Raw genomic sequence first — 22,199 nt, 5'->3', positions numbered from 1 at the left:
GGCCAGTTTCTGCTGAAGCGAGGGGGTTGTACTTTTGGGAAAACTTTGACTGTCTGCATTGATTTTTCCTTATCTTCCATTTTCTTTAAAACTTCTTCTGCTTTAACACCAAAAAAAAACATCCTGCTGTAAGGGGGCATCTAGTAGTTTTGCTTTAAAAATGATCAGGCAGACTTTGTTCCTTTAACCAGGCATGCCTACGTATAACTGATCCAGTGACAGCTGCTCTGCAGGAGGCCTCTAAAGAATCAAACCCACATTGTAAGGTATGTTTGCCCACCTGCTCGGTGGCGTGCAACAAATCCTGTACTTCTTTCAATTCAGATTGTTGAGGGAGGGAGGTTATCTTTTGTTTTAACAGAGAGATCAGAAATTGCCGATACTTAAGCATATGAAACTGACAATTAAGTGCTCTCATAGCTAAAGTGGCTGAGGTGTAAACCTTTTCCCCCACCTGTCTAGTGCTCTTGAATCCCTTTCAGAAGGTACTGGATTTTTTGCCATGGAAGCCTTAGCCCCCTTGGGACCCTGAGAGTTCGTCTCTTGGTCAGCTACTGGGCTTTGTAAAGGGAAATTTTTGGGAGTCAGGTACTCTGTAGTATCTGTCAGGCTTGGCCGGGGCAGGAGGTAGAAAGTCAGGGTTGAAACTGGATTCTAAATAGACATCATCCACAATGTCCAAAACAGGAGGGATGGCTAGAGGTCTGTGTTGGGGGAGTAAAAGAAACTCTCTGAGCCTTTTCTTGGAATCAGAGTAATCCTGCCCCTCCCAGTGAAAATGTTCCCTCATGGTGTGAAAGTTTCCCCAAAGAGTAATCTTCTGGGGGAAACTGAGGAATAGAGTCCTCAGCATCAGAATGTTCATAAGGAGAGAAGGAATAGTCTTGGTCCTCAGAGTAATCCCAAGAAATAGACAGTTGTCCAGAAGAAGCAGAATCTTCCTCTTGTCTAGGCCTTTTGTCAGGAGGAGGCTGAGAACCCCTGATAAGAAAAATCAAATCTTCAGCCATTTTGAGCATCCGTTTCTTAGGCATAGGGCCTTGAACAGGAGACTGAAGTGAAGCCTTTTTCGATTTAGAGGAGTCTTCCCACTTGGAAAACCTTTTTACTGTAAGAGTAGTCCGTCTGAAAAACCCTTTAGAAACCGATGGCGTTTCAGAAGCCCCCGTCCTTGGAAGGTAAATTTGGAAGGGCCTGTAATAAAAGGGTGCGTCGGCCTAGTACATTCCGTCAAAATATCTGTAGGGGCTCGGGGCCAGAACTGCGGTAGTCAAGGTGCGTCAGAGCCTCACTGATAACCGGGAAGGGGGCTGGATCAACCGAGGCCTCGGAATCAGGCTTAGGCCTGGGCTGTCGGTCCTTTCCCTGGGTTTTGTGACGCCGGTAGTCGGTAGCTCCCGGCATGTTATAGTTAAATTTTCTATCAAAAAGGGGGCAATCAAATCGTCTTTTTAATGTTTTTAAACAGCACAAAACCCACAAGTGACGCCCTGATCAGGGCCTAGGCAAGGTATGCAATAAAATGAAAATCCTTATGAGGTATTTGCTTCCCACAAGAAATACAATTGTTAACTTTTTCCGACATCCGCCTGAGGCAAGAAAAGTTTCCCCGGTGGGGTAGTTAGCTTTATAGAACACTTCGGTCTGAAATTTTCGATAATCTCAGGAGTCGGCCGACCGGCACTTGCGAACTGCTTCTGCTTCCCCCACCCAAAAAAGACTGAAGAAAATGGGCGGTTGCAATATATGTACCCTGGGGGCACTGACATCAGGGATGGGGGACAACAACAGGCCGGACCAAGACTTTGGAAAGCCGGCCGACTGCGGGACCGCCTGGCGACAGGATAACCCCAAATGTGATGACTGCAGCAGGGTAACCCCGGGAAAATCTCAGTCACTCTTCTTGCTGAAGTAATGAGTAGAAGCAAAGGTGTTTTCCCAAAAGAGGAATTTTAACTGCTGAAGCAGCCGGTTCAAAAGGGGAAATGTGAGCTTTTCTAGCACAAATTTAAGGTCCCAAGCAGGGGGAGGAGGGGGGTTTTCCCCCCTTTTTGGGGGCCAATTTAAACCTACCTTGAAATGGTTTTTAATTTGGAACTTGAGTGCAAAACCGCAGTTGGCAGGGTATCGAGAATTGGAGTGGCAGGCGAGGAAGGCCTAGGAATCTTGGCCTATCGCACAGGTTCGTGTTCAGCCTCCGATGCGGGATCCATTCTAACAGCTAACCGTTTTAGGCGCAGATTTTCTAGGTAAAGTTTTAAGGTGGCCAGACAACTGCGCAGGGTTTTCGGCACAAATGATTGACAAATAGAGCAGGAGGAATGGTCTTGCTCCTGGCCTAAACAAAAAACACACCTATCATGGGTGTCTTGATGGGGTATCTGCCACCCTCATTGGCACTTTCCCTTTTTACCTGACATCAGCTAAAGGCTACAACAACAAAGCCTAGGCAAAACACTAAGCAAAACAAGAAAAGAAATCTAAACCCAACGGGTTACTTAGCTTTACTGATGAGACGTCTGTGAAGGAGCGATCGTATGATGCGAAGGTTGTCTGCGGCTGAAATGTTACGAGAAATGTACATGCATACTTCACATTTAAGGCCCCTGGTTTATGGCCCTACGTGTGACGTCCCACACAGCTGCAACAGCCAAGCTGAAGTTTTGTATAGGAGCCAACGTGTGAATCGCTTGAGGGCAGGAAATCCCACGAAGTACAGTTGTGTACACGTACCATAAATGTAGATGTTAGAGTGTATTCAGCAGGCATCACACGTGTTATCTACCTGCAAGCAGCCCTCAGTTGGCCCGAATACCAGAGTCTTGGGATTTCTGCATCGGATGCTCTCTCCTCTTCCATAACAGGTCGTCAGGGGTGTAAAACATGCAGCAGACGCCATTACATCAGTTTTTCTTGCCCCAAATGTCAAGAGCCCCCAAAATAGGAAGCTATTATATGGTGGGGAAGACCCCCAGTAAAAAATAAATACCACTGCCATAACAAATGGCCATAGGTAGAAAGGATAGAGAAAACCAGGGGGCTGGAGGGAGGGCAACAGTGAATACACTCGAACATCTACATTTACGGTAAGTGTACACAACTGTACTACGATCTTCCTGTTTCACTACTGCAGTCATCACACTTGGGTCGCTTCCCAAAGCTGAGGAAGGGTGTAGGCAGTCAAGAAGTGTTCGGGCTGGTTAGCAGGCCTTGTACGACTGCTGTAGCAAATCCAGCTCTGGATTTAGAAAAAATAGGTAAGTGGTAAAGCTTGGTGAAAGTTTGTACAGAACTCCAGGTTGCAGCTTCCAGGATGTCCCTGGTAGGAACTCCCCTTAGAAATGCTGTAGAGGTGGAAGTAGCCCTAGTGAAATGTGTTCTGATCCCCATGTGGGGTAGGTTTTCCATGGTACTTGTAGCAGAAATGGATGCAGTGTGCTATGAATTTGGAAATGGTTTGCTTTGCTTTGAAATGGCCTTGCCCTGTACCCCTGTAGCAAAGCTGACTAGCATCTGGTCAGATTTTCTGAAAGATTTAGTCCTGTCAAGATAGAAACTGAGCTGTCTGTGCACGTCCAAGGAGTGCAAGATCCTTTCCCCTTGATTCTGAGGATTAGGGAAGAAGGTTGGCAAATGGATGGATTGGTTTACAGCCACACTGGATACCACCTTAGGCATAAAGGATGGGTTAGTCCTGAGGGAAACCCTGTCAGCATGAAAAATAATGAAGGGGTCCACAGCCATTAGTGCCTGTAAAGTACAGTTTTGTACCTTCCATAAATGTAGATGTTCGAGTGTTCACCCTGCTGCAGTCATCACACTTGGGTTATCCTGTCGTCAGGCAGTCCCGCAGTCGGCCGGATTTCCAAAGTCTTGGTCCGACATCGGTTGCTGTTGCCTCATCCCTGACGTCAGTGCGCCAGGGGTACATATATTGCAACAGACGCCATTTTCTTCAGTTTTTCTTGCCCCAGATGTCAGGTGCCCCCAAAAAGGTGATCCAAATTAGTACCAAAAGGTGTGAACACTGTACAAACACAAAATCCCTTCAGCTATAAGCAAATACATCAGTAAGACATAGCAGAGATTTAGCCAGTAGATCAGAGGGGTTGGAGGGAGGGTAACCTGGACTGCAGCAGGGTGAACACTCGAACATCTACATTTACGGTAGGTACAAAACTGTACTATGTTCATCGTGTTAACCTGCTGCAGTCATCACACTTGGGTTGAGTCCCAAAGCTAAGGTAGGGTGGAGGCATCATAGAGGGTTAGTGGAGGCAATGAGGCTCTGCAGAACTGCAGTGGCGAAGCCTGCCCTGGACTTAGAATAAAGAGGTAAGTGATAGTGTTTGGTGAAGGTGTGTACAGAACTCCAAGTTGCAGCTTCTAAAATTTCCTTGGTAGGAACCCCCCTGAGAAAGGCTGTAGAGGTAGCTGCTGCCCTGGTAGAGTGGGATCTAATGGTAGGAGGAACTGATTTCCCATGATGGGTATAACAGAATCGTATGCAATGGCCTATCCATTTAGAAATGGTTTGCTTGGATATGGCCCTCCCTTGAGAAGCTGTAGCATAGGAAACAAAGAGCTGGTCAGTTTTTCTGAAAGCCTTAGTTTTATCCAAGTAGTAACGAAGCTGCCTGTGAATGTCCAAGGAATGCAGGAGTCTCTCACCTTTGTTCTGTGGATTGGGTTAGAAAGTGGGTAGGTGGATGGTTTGATTTAAAGCTACACTGGAAACCACCTTAGGCATGAAGGAAGGATTAGATCGTAGAGAAACTCTGTCTTGATGAAAAATGAGGAAAGGTTCCACTGCCATAAGTGCCTGTAATTCTGAGACTCTCTTAGCAGAAGTTATTGCCAGGAGCAGGGCAGTCTTGCAAGATAGGAACTGAAGGTCTGCAGAAAAAGCTGGTTCAAAGGGAGGTAGCGTTAGTTTTTCCAGAACAAAGTTGAGGTCCCATGTTGGTGTAGGAGCACTTCTAGGTGGTCTAATGTTACTGCCCCTCTGAGGAACTGCCTTAGAAGAGGATTTGAAAATAAAGGTGGATTTGTGCCATATTGAGCTGAAATAGCTGAAGCATGGATTTTAATTGAGGAGAAGGAAAGTCCTTTATGCAACATCTCAGCTAAATACTGCAGAATGTGAGGCATATGAGACTGAGTTGTGTCTTGGCCTTTAGCTTGGTTCCAAGCAGAAAACCTTTTCCATTTGTCCGAGTAAGCCTTCCTGGTGCTTGGCCTCCTGGCTTCTAGAATAACATCCAGTACTGCTTGTGAAAGAGGGGCTGGTTGGAGGCTTAATTGATTTGCCATGCAGCCAGGTTTAAGGTTTTGATCTGGCTGTGTAGAATCTGCTTATCTTGCTGCGTGAGCAAATGAGGTATTTGAGGCAATATCCATGGTGGGCTGTGAGCCATATTCTTCAATAGCGGGTACCAGTGCTGGCGTGGCCAGTCTGGTGCTATGAGAATCAGTCGAGGTTTCTCCTTTTTGACCTTCAAAAGAACCTTTGTGAGAAGAGGTAATGGAGGAAAGGCATATGCTGTCAGGTTTTTCCAACTGAAGGAGAGAGCGTCCACTTTCCAAGCTTGATGGTGGAATGTCCTTGTACAAAATTTTGTCAGATGGTAGTTTTGAGGACTGGCAAACAGGTCTATATTTGGTAGGCCCCATCTTTGAGTTATCATTGTAAATATTTGTGGGTCTAGTTTCCACTCGTGGGGATCTTTGATGTTTCTGCTTAGGTCGTCTGCCAATGTGTTTTTCTGTCCTGGCAGGAACTGAGCTTGTAACTGGACTTGGTAGGCCACAGCTGTGTTCCATAAGATTATTGCTTGCCTGCAAAGAGGGTAGGAATGTGTGCCTCCTTGTTTGTTTATGTACCACATTACTGTGGTGTTGTCCGTCTTTATTGCAAGTTGTCCTGGCTGTAGTAGATCCTTGAAGGCTGTCAGAGCTTTCTGTACAGCTAGCATTCTCTTTTTGGTTTATGTGCAGTTTTCTTTGTTCTGCAGTCCATAGGCCTTGAATGCATTGCCCTGCCATGTGTGCCCCCCAGGCATAGTCTGAAGCATCTGTTGTGATAGTTTGCCTGGGTGGGGGCAAGGTGAAAGGCTGACCCTTGTTGAGGTGACATGCCTGTGCCCACCATAGAAATTCCTGTTGAAGGCAGGGAATGAGAGATATCACTGTGTCCAAGCTGTGGCTGTGTTGAGACCACACGCTTTTTAGGTACCACTGTAATTTCCTCATATGCAGTTTTGCAAATGGTATTATCAGAATGCAAGATGCCATGAAGCCCAAAGCCTGCAGAATTTTTCTTGCAGTTAATTGGGTCTTTGTTGCCATTGTCTTGAAATATTGAGTCAGTTGTAATTGCTTGTCTGGTGTAAGATAAGCCTTCTGGGCCGTTGTGTCCAAGCTGGCACCCAGGAATGTCATTTTTTGTGAGGGTAGTAATTTTGACTTCTTTTCATTTACTGTGTACCCCAGACAATTTAGTAGATGCTTCACAAAAGCCAGATGTTGTAAGAGAATGTCTTTTCTTTCTGCTTGGATGAGGCAATCGTCCAGGTATGGATATATTTGAATTCCTCTTTGTCTGCAGTATGCAATTACTGGTGCCAGGCATTTTGTGAAAACTCTGGTCGCAGTAGATAAGCCAAAGGGCAGTGCAGAGAATTGGTAATGGGTTGAACCTGCAATGAAACGGAGGTATCTTCTGCAACTTTGTCTGATAGGGACATGCAGGTATGCCTCCTTGAGGTCCAACGTTACCAGCCATGCTTCCTTGCCTAACATGGGAAGTAGCTGCTGTAGTGTTAGCATCTTGAATTTGGGAACTTGTAAGTGTTTAGAATTGAATGGTCCAGAATTGGTCTCCAAGCATTTTCTTTTCTGGGTACTAGAAAGAGTCTTGAGTAAAATCATTGGCCTTGCTCTTGAGTTGGTACCCTTTGAATGGCTCTCATGGCCGTGAGAGCTGTAATTTGTTTTTGAGCCTCTGTCCTTTGATTTTGTGGCAGGTTTGGCATTCCTCTTTTTATTGGCAAGGTGTGAAAGTGGAATCTGTATCCTCGTAAAATTATGTCTAGGATCCATTTGTCCTTTGTGACCATGTGCTAGTTGTCTGCAAATAGTGCTAGTTTTCCCCCCAAGGGGGCTGACAAAAGAGCTTTGTTTGGCCAGCTGAGGTGCAAGTCATTGAGTTTGCCTTCTGGTGGGTTGAGACCGGTGGTCTCCTCCCTTCTGGGTTGGAGTGCCCCATTGGCGAGGCTTATACTAAGCTTGTGGTTGTCCTCTGCCCCTTGGGCGCCTGTATTTACCCCCTCTGAGGTCTGTCAGTGGCTGGAAAGGACCAATTTTTTGTTGGCCAGTTTCTGCTGAAGCGAGGGGGTTGTACTTGTAGGAAATCTTTGACTGTCTACATTGATTTCGCCTTATCTTCCATTTTCTTTAAAACTTCTTCTGCTTTAACACCAAAAATAACATCCTGCTGTAAGGGAGCATCTAGTAGTTTTGCTTAAACATGATCAGGCAGACTTTGGTCCTTTAACCAGGCATGCCTACGTATAACTGATCCAGTGACAGCTGCTCTGCAGGAGGCCTCTAAAGAATCAAACCCACATTGTAAGGTATGTTTGCCCACCTGCTCGGTGGCGTGCAACAAATTCTGTACTTCTTTCAATTCAGATTGTTGAGGGAGGGAGGTTATCTTTTGTTTTAACTGAGAGATCAGAAATTGCTGATACTTAAGCATATGAAATTGACAATTTAGTGCTCTCATAGCTAAAGTGGCTGAGGTGTAAACCTTTTCCCCCATCTGTCTAGTGCTCTTGAATCCCTTTCAGAAGGTACTGGATTTTTAAGCCATGGAAGCCTTAACCCCCTTGGGACCCTGGGAGATAGTCTCTGGGTCAGCTACTGGGCTTCTGTAAAGGAATTTGTGGGAGTCAGGCACTCTGTAGTATCTGTCAGGCTTGGCCGGGGCAGGAGGTAGAAAGTCAGGGTTGAAACTGGATTCTAAATAGACATCATCCACAATGTCCAAAACAGGAGGGATGGCTAGAGGTCTGTGTTGGGGGAGTAAAAGAAACTCTCTGAGCCTTTTCTTGGAATCAGAGTAATCCTGCCCCTCCCAGTGAAAATGTTCCCTCATGGTGTGCAAAGTTTCCCCAAAAGAGTAATCTTCTGGAGGGGAAGCTGAGGGAATAGAGTCCTCAGCATCAGAATCTTCATAAGGAGAGAAGGAATAGTCTTGGTCCTCAGAGGAATCCCAAGAAATAGACAGTTGTTCAGAGGAAGCAGAATCTTCCTCTTGTCTAGGCCTTTTGTCAGGAGGAGGCTGAGAACCCCTGATAAGAAAAATCAAATCTTCAGCCATTTTGAGCATCCGTTTCTTAGGCATAGGGCCTTGAACAGGAGACTGAAGTGAAGCCTTTTTCGATTTAGGAGGAGTCTCCGACTTGGAAAACCTTTTGACTGTAAGAGTAGTCCGTCTGAAAACACCTTCAGATACCGATGGCGTTTCAGAAGCACCGACGTCCTTGGAAGGTAAATCGTCGGAAGGGCCTGTAATAAAAGGCTGCGTCGGCCTAGTACATTCCGTCAAAATATCTGTAGCGGTCTCGGGTACCAGAACTGCGTTAGTCAGAGGCTGCGTCAGAGCCTCACTGATAACCGGAGAACCGGAGGCTGGATCAACCGAGGCCTCGGAATCAGGCTTAAGCCTGGGCTGTCGGTCCTTGTCCCTGCGCTTTTTGTGCACGCCGGTAGTCGGTAGCTCCGACGGCATGTTATAGTTAAATTTTCTATCAAAAAAGTGTCGTGCGAAGTCAAATCGTCTTTTAATAGTATGTTTATTGAATCTAGCACAAAAACGACAAGTGACGTCGTGATCAGGGCCTAGGCAAGGTATGCAATAAAAATGAAAATCCTTATGAGGTATTTGCTTCCCACAAGAAATACAATTGTTAACTTTTTCTGACATCGGTCTGAGGCAAGAAAAGTTTCCCCAATGGGGTACTTAGCTTTATAGAAGACTTCGGTCTGAAATTCGAATTCGATAATCTCAGGAGTCGGCCGACCGGCACTTGCGAACTGCTTCTGCTTCGGGCACCGCACGGCAAGAAAGACTGAAGAAAATGGCGTCGGTTGCAATATATGTACCCCTGGCGCACTGACATCAGGGATGAGGCGACAGCAACAGACGTCGGACCAAGACTTTGGAAATCCGGCCGACTGCGGGACCGCCTGACGACAGGATAACCCAAGTGTGATGACTGCAGCAGGGTAACACGATGAACATCTCAGTCACTCTTCTTGCTGAAGTAATGAGTAGAAGCAAAGGTGTTTTCCAAGAGAGGAATTTTAACTGCTGAAGCAGCCGGTTCAAAAGGGGGAAGTGTGAGCTTTTCTAGCACAAATTTAAGGTCCCAAGCAGGGGTAGGAGCTCTCCTTGGGGGCATTAAATTGTTAGCCCCTCTAAAGGAACTGTTTGATGAGAGGGTGAGAAAAGAGTGGTGGGCTCAGTATTATAATCAGCTGAGATGGCAGAGGCATGAATCGTAATGGAGGAGAAAGATAAGTCTCTGTGGAGCAACTCTGCTAGGTAATTAAGGATTTGAGGTAAGGAGGGCACAGCTGTGCCCTTTCCTTGAGATTGCTTCAAAGAACAATATCTTTTCCACTTTTTAGCATAAGATTTCCTAGTTCTAGGCCTTCTGGCCCCAAGGATGACGCCTGGCACCTGCTTGCTGAGTGTTGCTGGTGGTGTATTCAGGGGATACACCAGGCTGCAAAGTTTAGGGTTTGCAACTGTGGATGCAAAATCTGTCCCTACTGCTGAGACAGCAGGGAAGGTGTGAGATGTAGGTGACAGGGTGGCACTGCTGTCAGAGTGCGTAGGAATGGGTACCAGTGCTGGCATGGCCAGTCTGGGATAATAAGGACTGCCCTTGGCCCGTCCTATTTGATCTCGAGTAGTACTTTCGAGAGAAGGGACAGAGGGGGAAAGGCATAAATTGAAAGGTTTTACCATGTGAAGGATAGGTCTTTTTACAAATGCCACGTGCTGAAGTAGCAATTCCTGACTGTCTGCCTGAATCAGGCATTCGTCCAAGTATGGGTAAATTTGTATATTTCCCTGCCTGCAGTATGCAATGACTGGAGCCAGGCACTTTGTGAATACTTTGGGCGCAGTAGATAAGCCAAAGGGAAGTGCATAGAGCCTGCCCTGAAACTAAGACATTTCCTGCAAGACTCCCTTATGGGCGTGCAGATAAGCTTCTTTTAAGTCTAGGTAACTAGCCAGGCATCCTTGGCTAGCACTGGGAGAAGTTGCTGCAGGGTAAGCATTTTGAATTTTGGGACCACCAGAAAGGTGTTGAGAAATGATAGATCCAGGATAGGGCGCCAAGAGCCCTCTTTTTTGGGCACCAGGAACAGTCTGGAGTAGAAACCCTGCCCCATTTGTTCTACTGGAACAGGTTGAATAGCCCAGATATTGAGAAGGGAAAGTACTTGCTTTTGAGCCTCTGCCCACTGGTTTGCAGGAAGGTTTTGGTAACTTGCTTGGGGTTTGGCAGTGAATGGAAGTAGAATCTGTATCCCTGGGATACAATGTTTAAAACCCATCGGTCCTGAGTAATGGACATCCAGTTTTTTGCATGAAGGGCAGGTTTTCCTCCTAGGGGCACAAGTAATTGGGCATGGCTGGGAAGGATAATTGAAAAGTCATTGTGAACTTTTTCCATAAGGGGGTGGCTTACCACTCCATGTTTTAGATGTGGGAGGACTCCATTGTTTAGATCTCTGCATACCCTGAGAGTGTAGTCTTGGTGGTCTGTTTCCAGTGGGTTTGGACTGAAGGCCTGGGAGGGGCTGGAAAGGACCAGTTTTTAGAAGACCAATGCCTACTGAATCTAGGAGGCTGCAGCTGTAAGAAATCTTTGACAGTTTGAATAGATTTAGCTTTTTCCTCCATCTTTTTAAGAACAACTTCTGCTTTGGTGCCAAACAAACGGTCCTGATTTAAAGGAGTGTCTAGTAATTTTGCTTCGACATGATCTGGCAGGATTTCTTCCTTCAGCCAAGCACGCCTTCTCAGTACAGACCCAGTGAATGCAGCCATGCAAGATGCTTCTAAGGCATCAAAACCACAATGCAAAGTATGTTTACTAACTTGGTTTGCAGAAAGCATTAACATTTGTAAATCTTTATTTTCTCCACAATCTGGAAGTAACACCATTTTTTGTTTAATTAGTTCTATAATATGTTGCTGGTACTTCAACATGTGAAACTGGCAATTCAAAGCTCCAATGGCAAGAGTTGCAGAGGTATATACCTTCTTACCCCATATGTCTAAAGCTCTTGAATCCCTGTCTGAAGGGGTGTTTTTTGGCTGTAGTAGCCTTAATGCCTTTAGGTCCCTGAGAAATGGTCTCTGGATCCACAGTAGGATTCTTAAAGAGAAATTTGTGAGAATCAGGTACTCCGTAGTACCGGTCAGGTTTTCTAGGGGCCGGTGGTAAAGTGTCAGGAGTAAGACTGGATTACATGAAGGCATAATCTACAATATCCAGGACAGGGGGTATAGCTAGAGGCCTGTGCTGAGGCAACTCAAAATTCTCAGAGTCTCTTTTTGGATTGAGGATAGTCCTGGCATTTCCAGCAGAAATGCTCTCTTAAAGTATGCAAGGTTTCACCAAAAGAAAAATCCTCTTGAGGGGAGGCAGAGGGAATGGATTACTCTGCATCTGAATCCTCATAGGTTGATAAGGGTACGTCCTAGTAATCAGAAGGGTCAGAGTCATCGGACTCCTGGTCTGTAGAATCAGAAGAAACTCAATTCCTTGTCTTTTAGCAGGGGAAGGCCAGCTTCCCCTAATTAGAATAATAAGGTCTTCAGCCATTCTAAGCATTTGCTTTTGTGGCATGGGAGCTTGAGCATGCATTTTTGGTTGTCTGTTTTCTAGGCGTAGTGCGAACTCTGGGCCTGAGAAACGCAGTAGTTTTAGCTAAAAAAGATGTAGTCTGTTCAATATGAACATCAGTAGGTCGGAATACACCCTCAAAAGCCGGTGCCTACACAGCGGCTATGGACCCATCGAAGGTAGACATATCCGCAGGTTCCATAGTCCAAGAAGCATCTCGCGGCATACCGGACTCCGAATGGGTCTCAGCAGAGGCCTGCGAATCTGTATAAGCAGGCATCAGGGGCTGCAAAGGTGCCTCACTGAGTACCTGCGGACTGGCGACTAGCTTAACGGAAGCGTCATCGTCAGTTTTGGACCTATGCGGTCAGTGTCTGTCTTTATCTTTACATTTTTTTGGAAGATCGGTAGTCGAACGGCTTATCGAAGCCATTTCAGAATACGGAGAACAAGAGCGAAAGCATTTAGCGACAAAGCCCGACGACGAATGGTTCGGGCATTAAGGCGCAAAACCGACAGCGAGGGATGTCGTGGTCTGGGCCTAAACAAGTGACGCAGTAAGAATGAAAATCTCTGCGAGGTACTTGCTTTCCACAGGCAAGACAATTGTTAACTTTTTCTGACATCGGTTAGAGCAAGAAAAAAGGATCCCCAACAGGGTAATTAGCTTTAGTAGACTTCAGGTTTGAAACTCAAAAAACAAAAATTTCAGGAAGAGGCCAACCAGCACTTGTAAACTGCTTCTACTTCAGGCTCCTCCACGGCAAGAAAGACTGATGTAACGGCATCAGCTGCATGTTTTATACCACTAACAACCTGACGTCATGGAAGAGGAGACTGCATCAGACGCCGAAATCCCAAGACTCTGGTATTCGAGCCGACTGATGGCTACCTGCAGGCAGATAACACAAGTGTGATGACTGCAACAGTGAAACACAAAGAACATCTGGAATACTGCAACATAAGAATAGAAGAACATCAGACAGACTCAAACCAGACAGCCTTCTCAGCAAACACATAGTGACAAGGATGAATTTTGGTCTATCACCTCTAAAACGTTTGTTAACAAAAATAAGACAGAAAGGCAAAAAAAATCACACATGAACCTTCCCAACTATGCAAGGCAGAATGCATCCACCACATCAGCTCCCACTTACCCTGCTAAACTACTTTTAACACTGCAGCCAACAGGTTCTATTCAGAGATGGCCCAATCCCAGCAAATCTATACACTACAGATTTGCTTTACATTCAATTCCAGGGGAAGGCTACAGCTTACGAGTCCTTGCCACCACATTTACTTACCCAAGACATAAATGGTTACCTCAGACAAAAGCAGCACACAGTGGTTTATTTACTGAGAAACCAATGCTGCCAATCTGCAGAGAGGATTTAAGTGCACACAGCCCTGCTCCTGTTTATTTACTGCAATAAAGGCTTGGCTGTCTCACTGAAGCAGGATGCACAATTTTTCACCACCTACTCAGCCTTAAGGGCAAGGAAAACTGCTCATGTCTTGAGTAGATTTATTTCATGGGGCTCCATTTTCACGACACCACGGAAGAAGGCCAGGTGAGGGTCCTGAACTATCTGGGAATCTACCCAAGGTCAGGAGTACGAGGGCAATTCCTCCTCTTATCAGCAAATGGCTGCTGCAAGCCCTAGCCACTGCTAAACAAGGTACACTATGTGGCACAGAAGTGGACGTATCATAGCCTCCACAAATACCTACCTGCAGAATGCAGGGAGTATACAAGTGGTGGTTACTGGGCTATTGACCCAAAGAACTTTACAAGCCTAGCCTTGTGTGTCCAATATAATACTAGAGAAACCCAACATGAAGGATCTAGCCTAAACTCGAGATTTTGGATAGCAAGTAAAGCCCATATCTAGGAGGGTCACAGATGAAATCCATGGCAGGAATTTATTGTTTCCCATCAAATCATCGAGGCTACGCTTAAACAGGGTCAGAAAGGGACTTTGGAGAAGTTAATCCAAATAAGTCACAAAGCAGGTATTCCAAACACAGGTTTATTAAATCCAATCCGATTAAGCGCTTTCGTCAGCAAATTTGACTTCATCAGAATAATGAACATTAAAGCCAAGTACCTTATATAACCTCCCCCAGCGCAGATGACATGACATCACATCCTCAAAATCTATAATACATCACATCCTGGATGAAATAAAACATAAAAAAACCTGTAAAAAATCAGGTGCTATAAAATATATAGATATCAATACCTAAAATGTGCATCACAATATTAAATCACAAAATATGACAAAAAAATGGCCCCATGTCAAAACTACAAAACATAGATTTGAGCTTCAACAATGGCATAATGCTAATTTGGTCATTAAGACCTGGTTATGAGCCAGCATTAAGTTTAATTTGCCATTTTAGTTCCTGGAACTCCAAATAATAATCTACTGGCCCACCCAGAGGCCCTAGGTCAGCATGGTCAATGGCAAAAAACAAAATAATGAGTGGGATATTTCTCCACATGATTATATAGGGCATTCTTTTTACATTTACACTTAATGTCATAACAGTGCTCATATACCCTTTGCTTAAATGCCCTTTTTGTTTTGCCCACAAAATCCATCACATAACCCGCACTTAGCTAGGTACACCACTCTTTTTGAAAAACAACAATATTTTTTAATGGGATATAGGAGCCCATAATTCTTAATGAAAAAGGAGTCACCTTCCAACATAAATGAACATTGTCCACACCTACCACATTTAGAACAACCACCTTTCATATTTCCCTTTTTTAAGTCTTTCCAACTAAGATTTAAAAAACTTACTTCCCTTCTCCAATTTCTGTGTTTCTTGGTTTGTGTTTTGTGCTTTTACGTCTTGGTTAGACTGTATGAAAGGAGGCTTATCCTGTAACACCTCGAGCGATATGGATACAAATTCTTTGGCTGATGCATTAGCTTCTTTAGCTGCCTCAGTTAAGGACCTTAACCAAAAGGTCGATACTTTATTCCAGCAGCAGAGTATTAACGGAACTACGGGGGTTTCAAGTAATAACATTGCTGCTGCTGCTTCACAGCTAAGCGACTCTTCTTTCATCACTCCAGCACAGAGACTATGTAAGTAATAGTGACTGCATGCAGAGTAGCTTTGCCGGGTTGAATAACCCTTGCGGTTCTATCAATGGGTCTAGACAAACTACTTTAAGCGGAAGTGATGCAATTGCTGCATCTTTTTCAACAGAGGAATGGCTCAGAAATGAGACGAGGCTTGACAACAATGGGGGTCGGCGGGACAAACCCACTATGACCATGGACCAACAACTGGATCGTTTTCAGGATTTAATTTACAAATACAAGAAGCTCTAACTCGAGAACTCGTACCTTCAGGAATGTGGTAATCGTGAACAGGTACCAAAAGGACCAAGAATGTGGAAATATCCTTTCGGTCTCATTAAAAATTCACAGTTACACCAGGATTTGACTGCCTTCTTCAATAAACAAGGATGTCAGTTTCCTAAAATTCTTATTGCTGACAACAGAAAAATGGCGTTAATTATTAGAGACATTGACAAGACTGAATCTTGTATTAAGAATGATTTGTTTCAATGTAAAAAGAATGATTTCTACAACATTTTTAAACATGTCGATGATGGGTTAGTTGAACTGAAAATAAGGAAACAACGTAAACTAAAAAGGGACAAGGGTGATTATGAAGCCGGAAAAGCTTACCCTAATCCATCTGGGGGACAAGAGGCTAGGTATTTTAGTGAACAACATTCAGGTTGTAAAGAGAAAGTTAATGAGAATATTTAAGTTAATGATTATTTAAACAGGGACGTCCCTTTAGATCCCCCACTGTTGAGGTTCGAAAGGATCAGGAACCAGAGGGGGGTGAGAACTGTTTTTTACAACAGCCATCATCAACAATAGAGGGGAGGAAGGGGAGCTTACCGGAGGTAATTGAACCTGATGGCCAGTGAGTAATTACCATTCAAAATGTAGATGCTGATTTTATTATTTACAACTACAGCCAAGTCAATGTTGATGTTGAGTGGGCAAACCTTTTTTCTAAAGGTCTGAATTTTGTTCCTGGTAGACATGCCAATATCGTTGACAGCATTTTAAATTGTATGTTAGGAAATTAAATTTAGGTATGCATTTCTTTAACACAACATCCATCGATGGGCTTAATTGTTTACATAGGCCCAGCACTTTTATTCCATCTTCCCACCCTTTAGTGTCAATATATGCAACACTTTGTGAAAACGACATCAGGGACTTATTAAAAAATAATTAGATGGGCATTACCAACAACTTAGATGACTGAGAGTGGTGCCTGTTACAGGGTATCATCTGTAATGACAACATTAGGCTCATGAAACCTGATAAAGGTGGAGGGCTTGTCATAATGAACATTTTGGATTATAACAGCAAAATGCTTGAATTATTGTATAGCAGTACTTACTGTGAAGTCTCAGTCAATGAAATGAACCTAGCCTACAGGAATATCGACCTCACTGAAGAAGAACTGTTGCTTAATGGGCAAGTTAGTCTTGACATGCATGATTTATTGGATTTTAAGAACCCCAGAACACCTACTATCTTTGGCATTCCAAAGATACACAAGTCCATTGTCAACCCTCCTCTTCATCCTATTGCGGATGCCAAGACATCAAAAACATATTGCCTAGCTAGATATATTGACTTTCAACTTAAGAGCATAGTGGAAAAAAGGCCTTGGATTATAAAAGATTCCTGGGACTTTCTCAGTAAGATACAACCAGAAATGAATGACTGACTGATAAATGGCCACTTCAGATATAAAAGATTTATTCTCAGTAATACCACATGAGGAGGGGCTGGACTGGTTCTATGAATATCTGAGTAGGCACACTGAACTAGGGTTTTAACACCAACCACACTCTTAGGACTTCTATGGAACTTGTCTTAGAGAATAACTTTTTGAGTTATGATGGACATCTTTTCAGACAAATTCAAGTAGTGGCCATGGGAGCCTGTTGTGCCCCAGTTTTTGGCAATTTGGTTTTGGCTCACTGGGAGGAGGAGTACATTATGAATTCCTGTTACAGGGACTCCTGGGCTCTCTATGGCCGCTACCTGGATGATATAGTTCTTTAATGGAAGGGTGGTGAGGAAAAACTGGAGGAGTTCTATCAGTATTTACTGATTTTCTTAAATTTACTTTAAATACTGATGAGGAGAAACTGAATTTTCTCAACATCACTATTGTCAAAGACTATGAAAAAAAAAAAACTTTGTTTCTAAATTATACCGTAAACCCACCTTTCCAACACATTTTTACATTTTGACAGTTGGCACCCAGTTCACCAGAAAAAGGCACCGGTGAAGGGGCATTTCGTCAGAATTGCCAGAATGGTTTCAGATGAACTTTACTTTCATGTAAAATGTGACACTCTCAACAATATGTTAATAAAAATAGAATATCCTCTGGAATTTGTCAAGGCCATTGAAAATGAAGTTAAAATAAAAAGACAAATGGGTGTCATTGCCAAAATTTTATTTCATAATGGTGGGACTAAATACTCATTTAAGTGACAAAATGATGAACAGTTTTGCTACAGCTTGTGTATTTCCTTTTACTCTTAATTTTTATGACATCAAAAATATACAGGAAAAAATTTGGTTGTTTTTTATGTTGGACCAAGAAGTTTCCAAGATTTTAGGGGAAAAACAGCTTGTTTATAAAAAAGAATCTAGTTTTAAATCTTTGTTGGGAAGACCTAAAAAAGGAAATATGAAAGGTGGTTGTTCTAAATGTGGTAGGTGTGGACAATATTCATTTATGCTGGAAGGGGACTCCTTTTTCATTAAGAATTATGGGCTCATATATCCCATTAAAAAATATTAATGTTTTTCAAAAAGAGTGGTGTACATGGCTAAGTGTCGGTTATGTGATGGATTTTATGTGGGCAAAACAAAAAGGGCATTTAAGCAAAGGGTATTTGAGCACTGTTATGACATTAAGTGTAAAAATAAAATGAATGCCCTATATAATCATGTGGGAGAAATATCCCACTCATTTTGTTTTTTGCCATTGACCGTTCTGACCTAGGCCCTCGGGGTGGGCCAGTGGATGATTATTTGGAGTTCCTGGAACTAAAATGGCAAATTAAACAATGCTGGCTCATACCCAGGTCTTAATGACCGAAATAGCATTATGCCCTTGTTGAAGCTCAAATCTATGTTTTATATGTAATTTTGACATGGGTAATTTTTTTGTCATATTCTGTGATTTAATATTATGTGATGCACATTTTATTTATTTTATTTTACATTTGTTGACCGGGCTAGTCTAACTGGATATATGTCCATTTTCAGTAGAGGTCCGGGGAGAAAAGCTCCAAAGACGTTTCAAAAGTATAAGTACAAACAATACACAAACATTAGGATTATAATAATAAAAAATAGCAATTATCATAGTAAAATAAAAGTCATTGACAATGGTACAGTGCAGTAAAAGCCTGGAGGATTTTAAAAGGATGGACACTGAGGTTAAGAGTTAAAAAAATAGTATGAGTAGAGTGTATGGAGACATATTGATATCTATATATTTTATAGTACCTAATTTTTAACAGCTTTTTTTATATGTTACTTCATCTAGGATGTGATGTATTACAGATTGAGGATGTGATGTCATGTCATCTGTGCTGGGGGAGGTTATACAAGGTACTTGGCTTTAATGTTTATTATTCTTATGAAGTCAAATTTGCTGATGAAAGCGCTTAATCGGATTGGATTTAATAAACCTGTGTTTGGAATACCTGCTTCGTGACTTATTTGGATTCCCTTCTCCAATTTCTGTGTTCCTCAGTTTGTGTTTAGTGCTTTTACATCTTGGTCAGAAAGGGACTTTGTTTGATGTGAATTGGTAGTCTATTCCAGACAAGTGGCAACCTGTGAGAGACTTCTCTGTCTCTCCAGCAGGTCATATGTATGTCACAGGCCCGGTTAAGTTCCCTGGAGCAGGTGACCCTTGTCCCATCTGACTTGCGGATGTGCAGCATTTCCATTAGATTTGGCTCTGAGACTGCTCTGTAGGCCAGGCACAAGCCTCCTTTAAGTAGTATGTACACTACTGAGTACAGAGAAAGTGACTTCATTCTGCCAATGTATGACGTGCTGAAGACCCTGAATTTTCTTGGTCAGAAATCTCTGAGGTCTCTCAAGTAGTTGCAGGTGCCTGGTAAGGTATATACCACAGGGAGCCTGATGAGGGTCAAGTACAGGGGTGTTTATGACCTCTTTCAATCTTGAGGCAATGCCTTTGCTAATGAGATGTGCTTAGTAGAATGCCTTCCTTACCACAGCAAACATAAGGTGGTTAAAGTTTAGGCTACAATCAACTTGTGTTCCCAAGTCTCTCACTACTGAATTGTTACTGAGCGTATTATTATTTATATGACAGTCTGCAGGGATATCGTTTTTACTCGTGTGGAAGACTGCAAATATACAAATTACAAACACATAATAGAAACAGTTGTTTTTTTTTTTTACATATTTTTTTCTCAGACTAGTAGTAGCACTACTAAAAGTCACCTTTAAATCACTTTCATCTTCCTCCTCTAGTTTCACTGTCTGTTTAGCTTTTTCTTTAATCTCTTCAGTATCCATATCATCTCCATTCTGTCCAACAGCAAGTTTGGCATTCCCTAAAAGTGAAGAATCATCTGCATTTAAAAGGTGCTTATCTGACAGCTATCAACAAAGATAAAAGTTGTGAAAAATTCTTTTTTTCAGGATTGACACCATTATACACAAACATACATACATACATGAGAAACACAACTACTCAGCATTTAAAGATTTACAAGATTACTGAACCTTTCCCCTTTACCTATAATGCTCTACATTAAGAATTTCTTCTGCAGATCTCTGGCATGCCGAGCAAAGTGGACAAAGCATACACTTAGACCTCTAAACTAAGAGCAAAAGGGAGATGGTATGTTACAGAGGATGGAACCGCTTGTCCGCATACACTGTTATGCTAAGTACATAACCTGATTTTCACAGATGGTCTTCCTCATGTAAACATACCCCCTAATTACCACAGCCCTAATAAACAGTATGGGCCTAGAGGTCACATTCACTTTACACTACCTTGCAGACATTCAGTTAATATCAAGTAATCATCTAACAGCTGAATAATGGAAAAAGGCATGGGAGGTGGTCACTGCTAAAATGACTTACTTCTAGGATCAGAGTACAAAGGGCATGTTAATGTCCATAAAACACTGACATTGACAACCACTTAGTTACAGCAATCCTGTACACTAAAATACTTTTTTTTTTTTTTTAAGACAAAATTATGAACACATTTTCTCAGCAGTTCTGTTTTATCTACTGTTAAGTACCATAATGACAGCTCTGCTTGGTTATGGCTCGTATACAATACCATTAGGAGTGAAGTGCCAGCTCTCATGTCAGTCTGGCAGTGTCCTAAACCTTCTCAGATTTCAGCTCCCCCCTTCTACCCACAATGCCATGCACTCTGCCATCAAACTCCAGATCTGCAGTAGGTCACTTGCAAACATAACTGAACCATTTATTCAGAATCTCAATCCGCCAGGCAAGTGTATGGTGAATGAGAATGTTAGGCAGATGAACCACGAGTATGCAGATCTACTGTCGTGTGAAGTACGTAACTTTTGACTGACAAGGTCTGATTAATCCTAACCACTAGGATGGCGTCACCAACAAAACCTCCTCAATGACATCTTTAAAGAAAACCCTGATCAGCTCTGGTCCAGAAGAAAGATCTACAACAAAAAAACACATCCATCTAAGAATGCCTTGTGAAACTACTCCGCTAAAGTATACTTGTGTAAAAAAAGTTATGCATTCACCACAATGTTCTGTCTGTGATGTCCATTTTCATTCTTCCTGAACTGATGTTCAGATCCAAGGTTCCGACTGACTCTGACGCTTCTACCAAATTATCAGATCCAAGAACTTCTTTACCCATAATGCCCGGCCAACCTAACATCCCTCAGATCAAGTTTGCTGCTCCTAGATATAAAACAATAACCTATTAGAGGACATTACCAAAGGGAGAAAGGAAGCTGGAGTTCAAACAAGGAAAGAGGATTTTGTACAAGTCTTATATCTATCCACAAGCAAAGGAGGGGGCAAATGGGCGGGAAGCTGAAGAATGAAAAAGGACAACACAGGTGGAACACTACAGTGAGTACATATCTGATGCTGTCTTTTTCATTCATTCCTCAACTGATGGGACAGAGTCCCCAGCTACTGTATCCTTGGGAGGCCCTCATGGAAGGATATTCCAGAGTACTATACAGCTTTCTGGTGCAAAGACAAACATTCCTCAACTGCCTCTAGAGCGGAACAGTTGGGACTCCTTACCTGAAAAGGAATCCCTGAAGCTCTAAATCTGTGGGTCACCTCTGCTGCAAAGGTGGCGTCATCCATTCAACCCCCCCCCCCAGGCAAACTCTCTACACATGAATCTTAGAAAGGACCTAGTAATTTTCTAAACTACATTTTTCTACCTCCTCACCAATCTCTTGAGAAAGATATCTGAGGGGGTGAAAAACGCACTCCCACAGCAGACAGGGTCCTTCCCTCTTGTTCATATATGGACAGCTCGTTCTTTACCTCGGGGCTAAACAAGGAAGATCAATCAAAAGGTGCACTGATGAACAAAGACCAAGGGCTCTGCAAAAATCACAAAGTCACACCCAGGCATGTCTCCTGATGGCTATGCCTGAACTCGCTGCCTGTGAGGTACCTTGCGCTGCATGGGAGATCAACTTCATGGACACATTTGAAATAGACTGCAGGGTGCTTAGTTGTGAGGAGATTCTATTTTCATCCTAGGCAGACATGGTAAGCTCCTTGGTCAGACTTCTTTGTAACCTCGTAAAGTGTGCCAGATAATTCAGCGACTTGAAGGCAAAGGTCACAGAAGTGTACACACGTTTCCCAGATCTGTCCAAAGCCCCAGACTCTCTGCTAGGGAGATTGACAGAGGAACTCTGTTCTGACAGTTTCTTCCTAGTGGCTGCGGCCATAACCAAAGCACTGACCAGGACCCTTTGCTCTAATGTACCTGGTCCTTGAGGGGGAGGGGGAAGGGGACTAGAATTTTGTCTGGTCTATTAATAATTAACTTTACAGTATCCAGTTCCTTCCATACCCAGTGAGAGAAGAAGTCTCCGAGCTCATCGGCTAAAGGGGGGCAATCACCCAAGACGTAAACCAGCCAGACTCGAAAGCTTCCAGG

At 43.3% G+C, this 22,199-nt stretch overlaps 1 protein-coding gene across 1 annotated transcript in view; it reads right to left on the bottom strand.

The window, feature by feature from the left end:
* FNBP4 (formin binding protein 4) overlaps window positions 1-22,199 on the bottom strand; it is a gene marked incomplete in the record, with an annotated part of 825,158 nt that overhangs the window by 521,426 nt on the left and 281,533 nt on the right. The window contains 1 exon segment of the mRNA XM_044082091.1: window positions 19,244-19,608. Within this exon segment, the coding sequence (XP_043938026.1) occupies window positions 19,244-19,608 (365 nt within the window).

This window comes from Protopterus annectens, chromosome 9.part0 (genome assembly GCF_019279795.1).
Source record: "Protopterus annectens isolate FY-2018-M chromosome 9.part0, PAN1.0, whole genome shotgun sequence".
In the NCBI taxonomy this organism is placed as follows: Eukaryota; Metazoa; Chordata; order Ceratodontiformes; family Protopteridae; genus Protopterus; species Protopterus annectens.
This window is presented reverse-complemented; position numbering and strand designations above follow the sequence as displayed.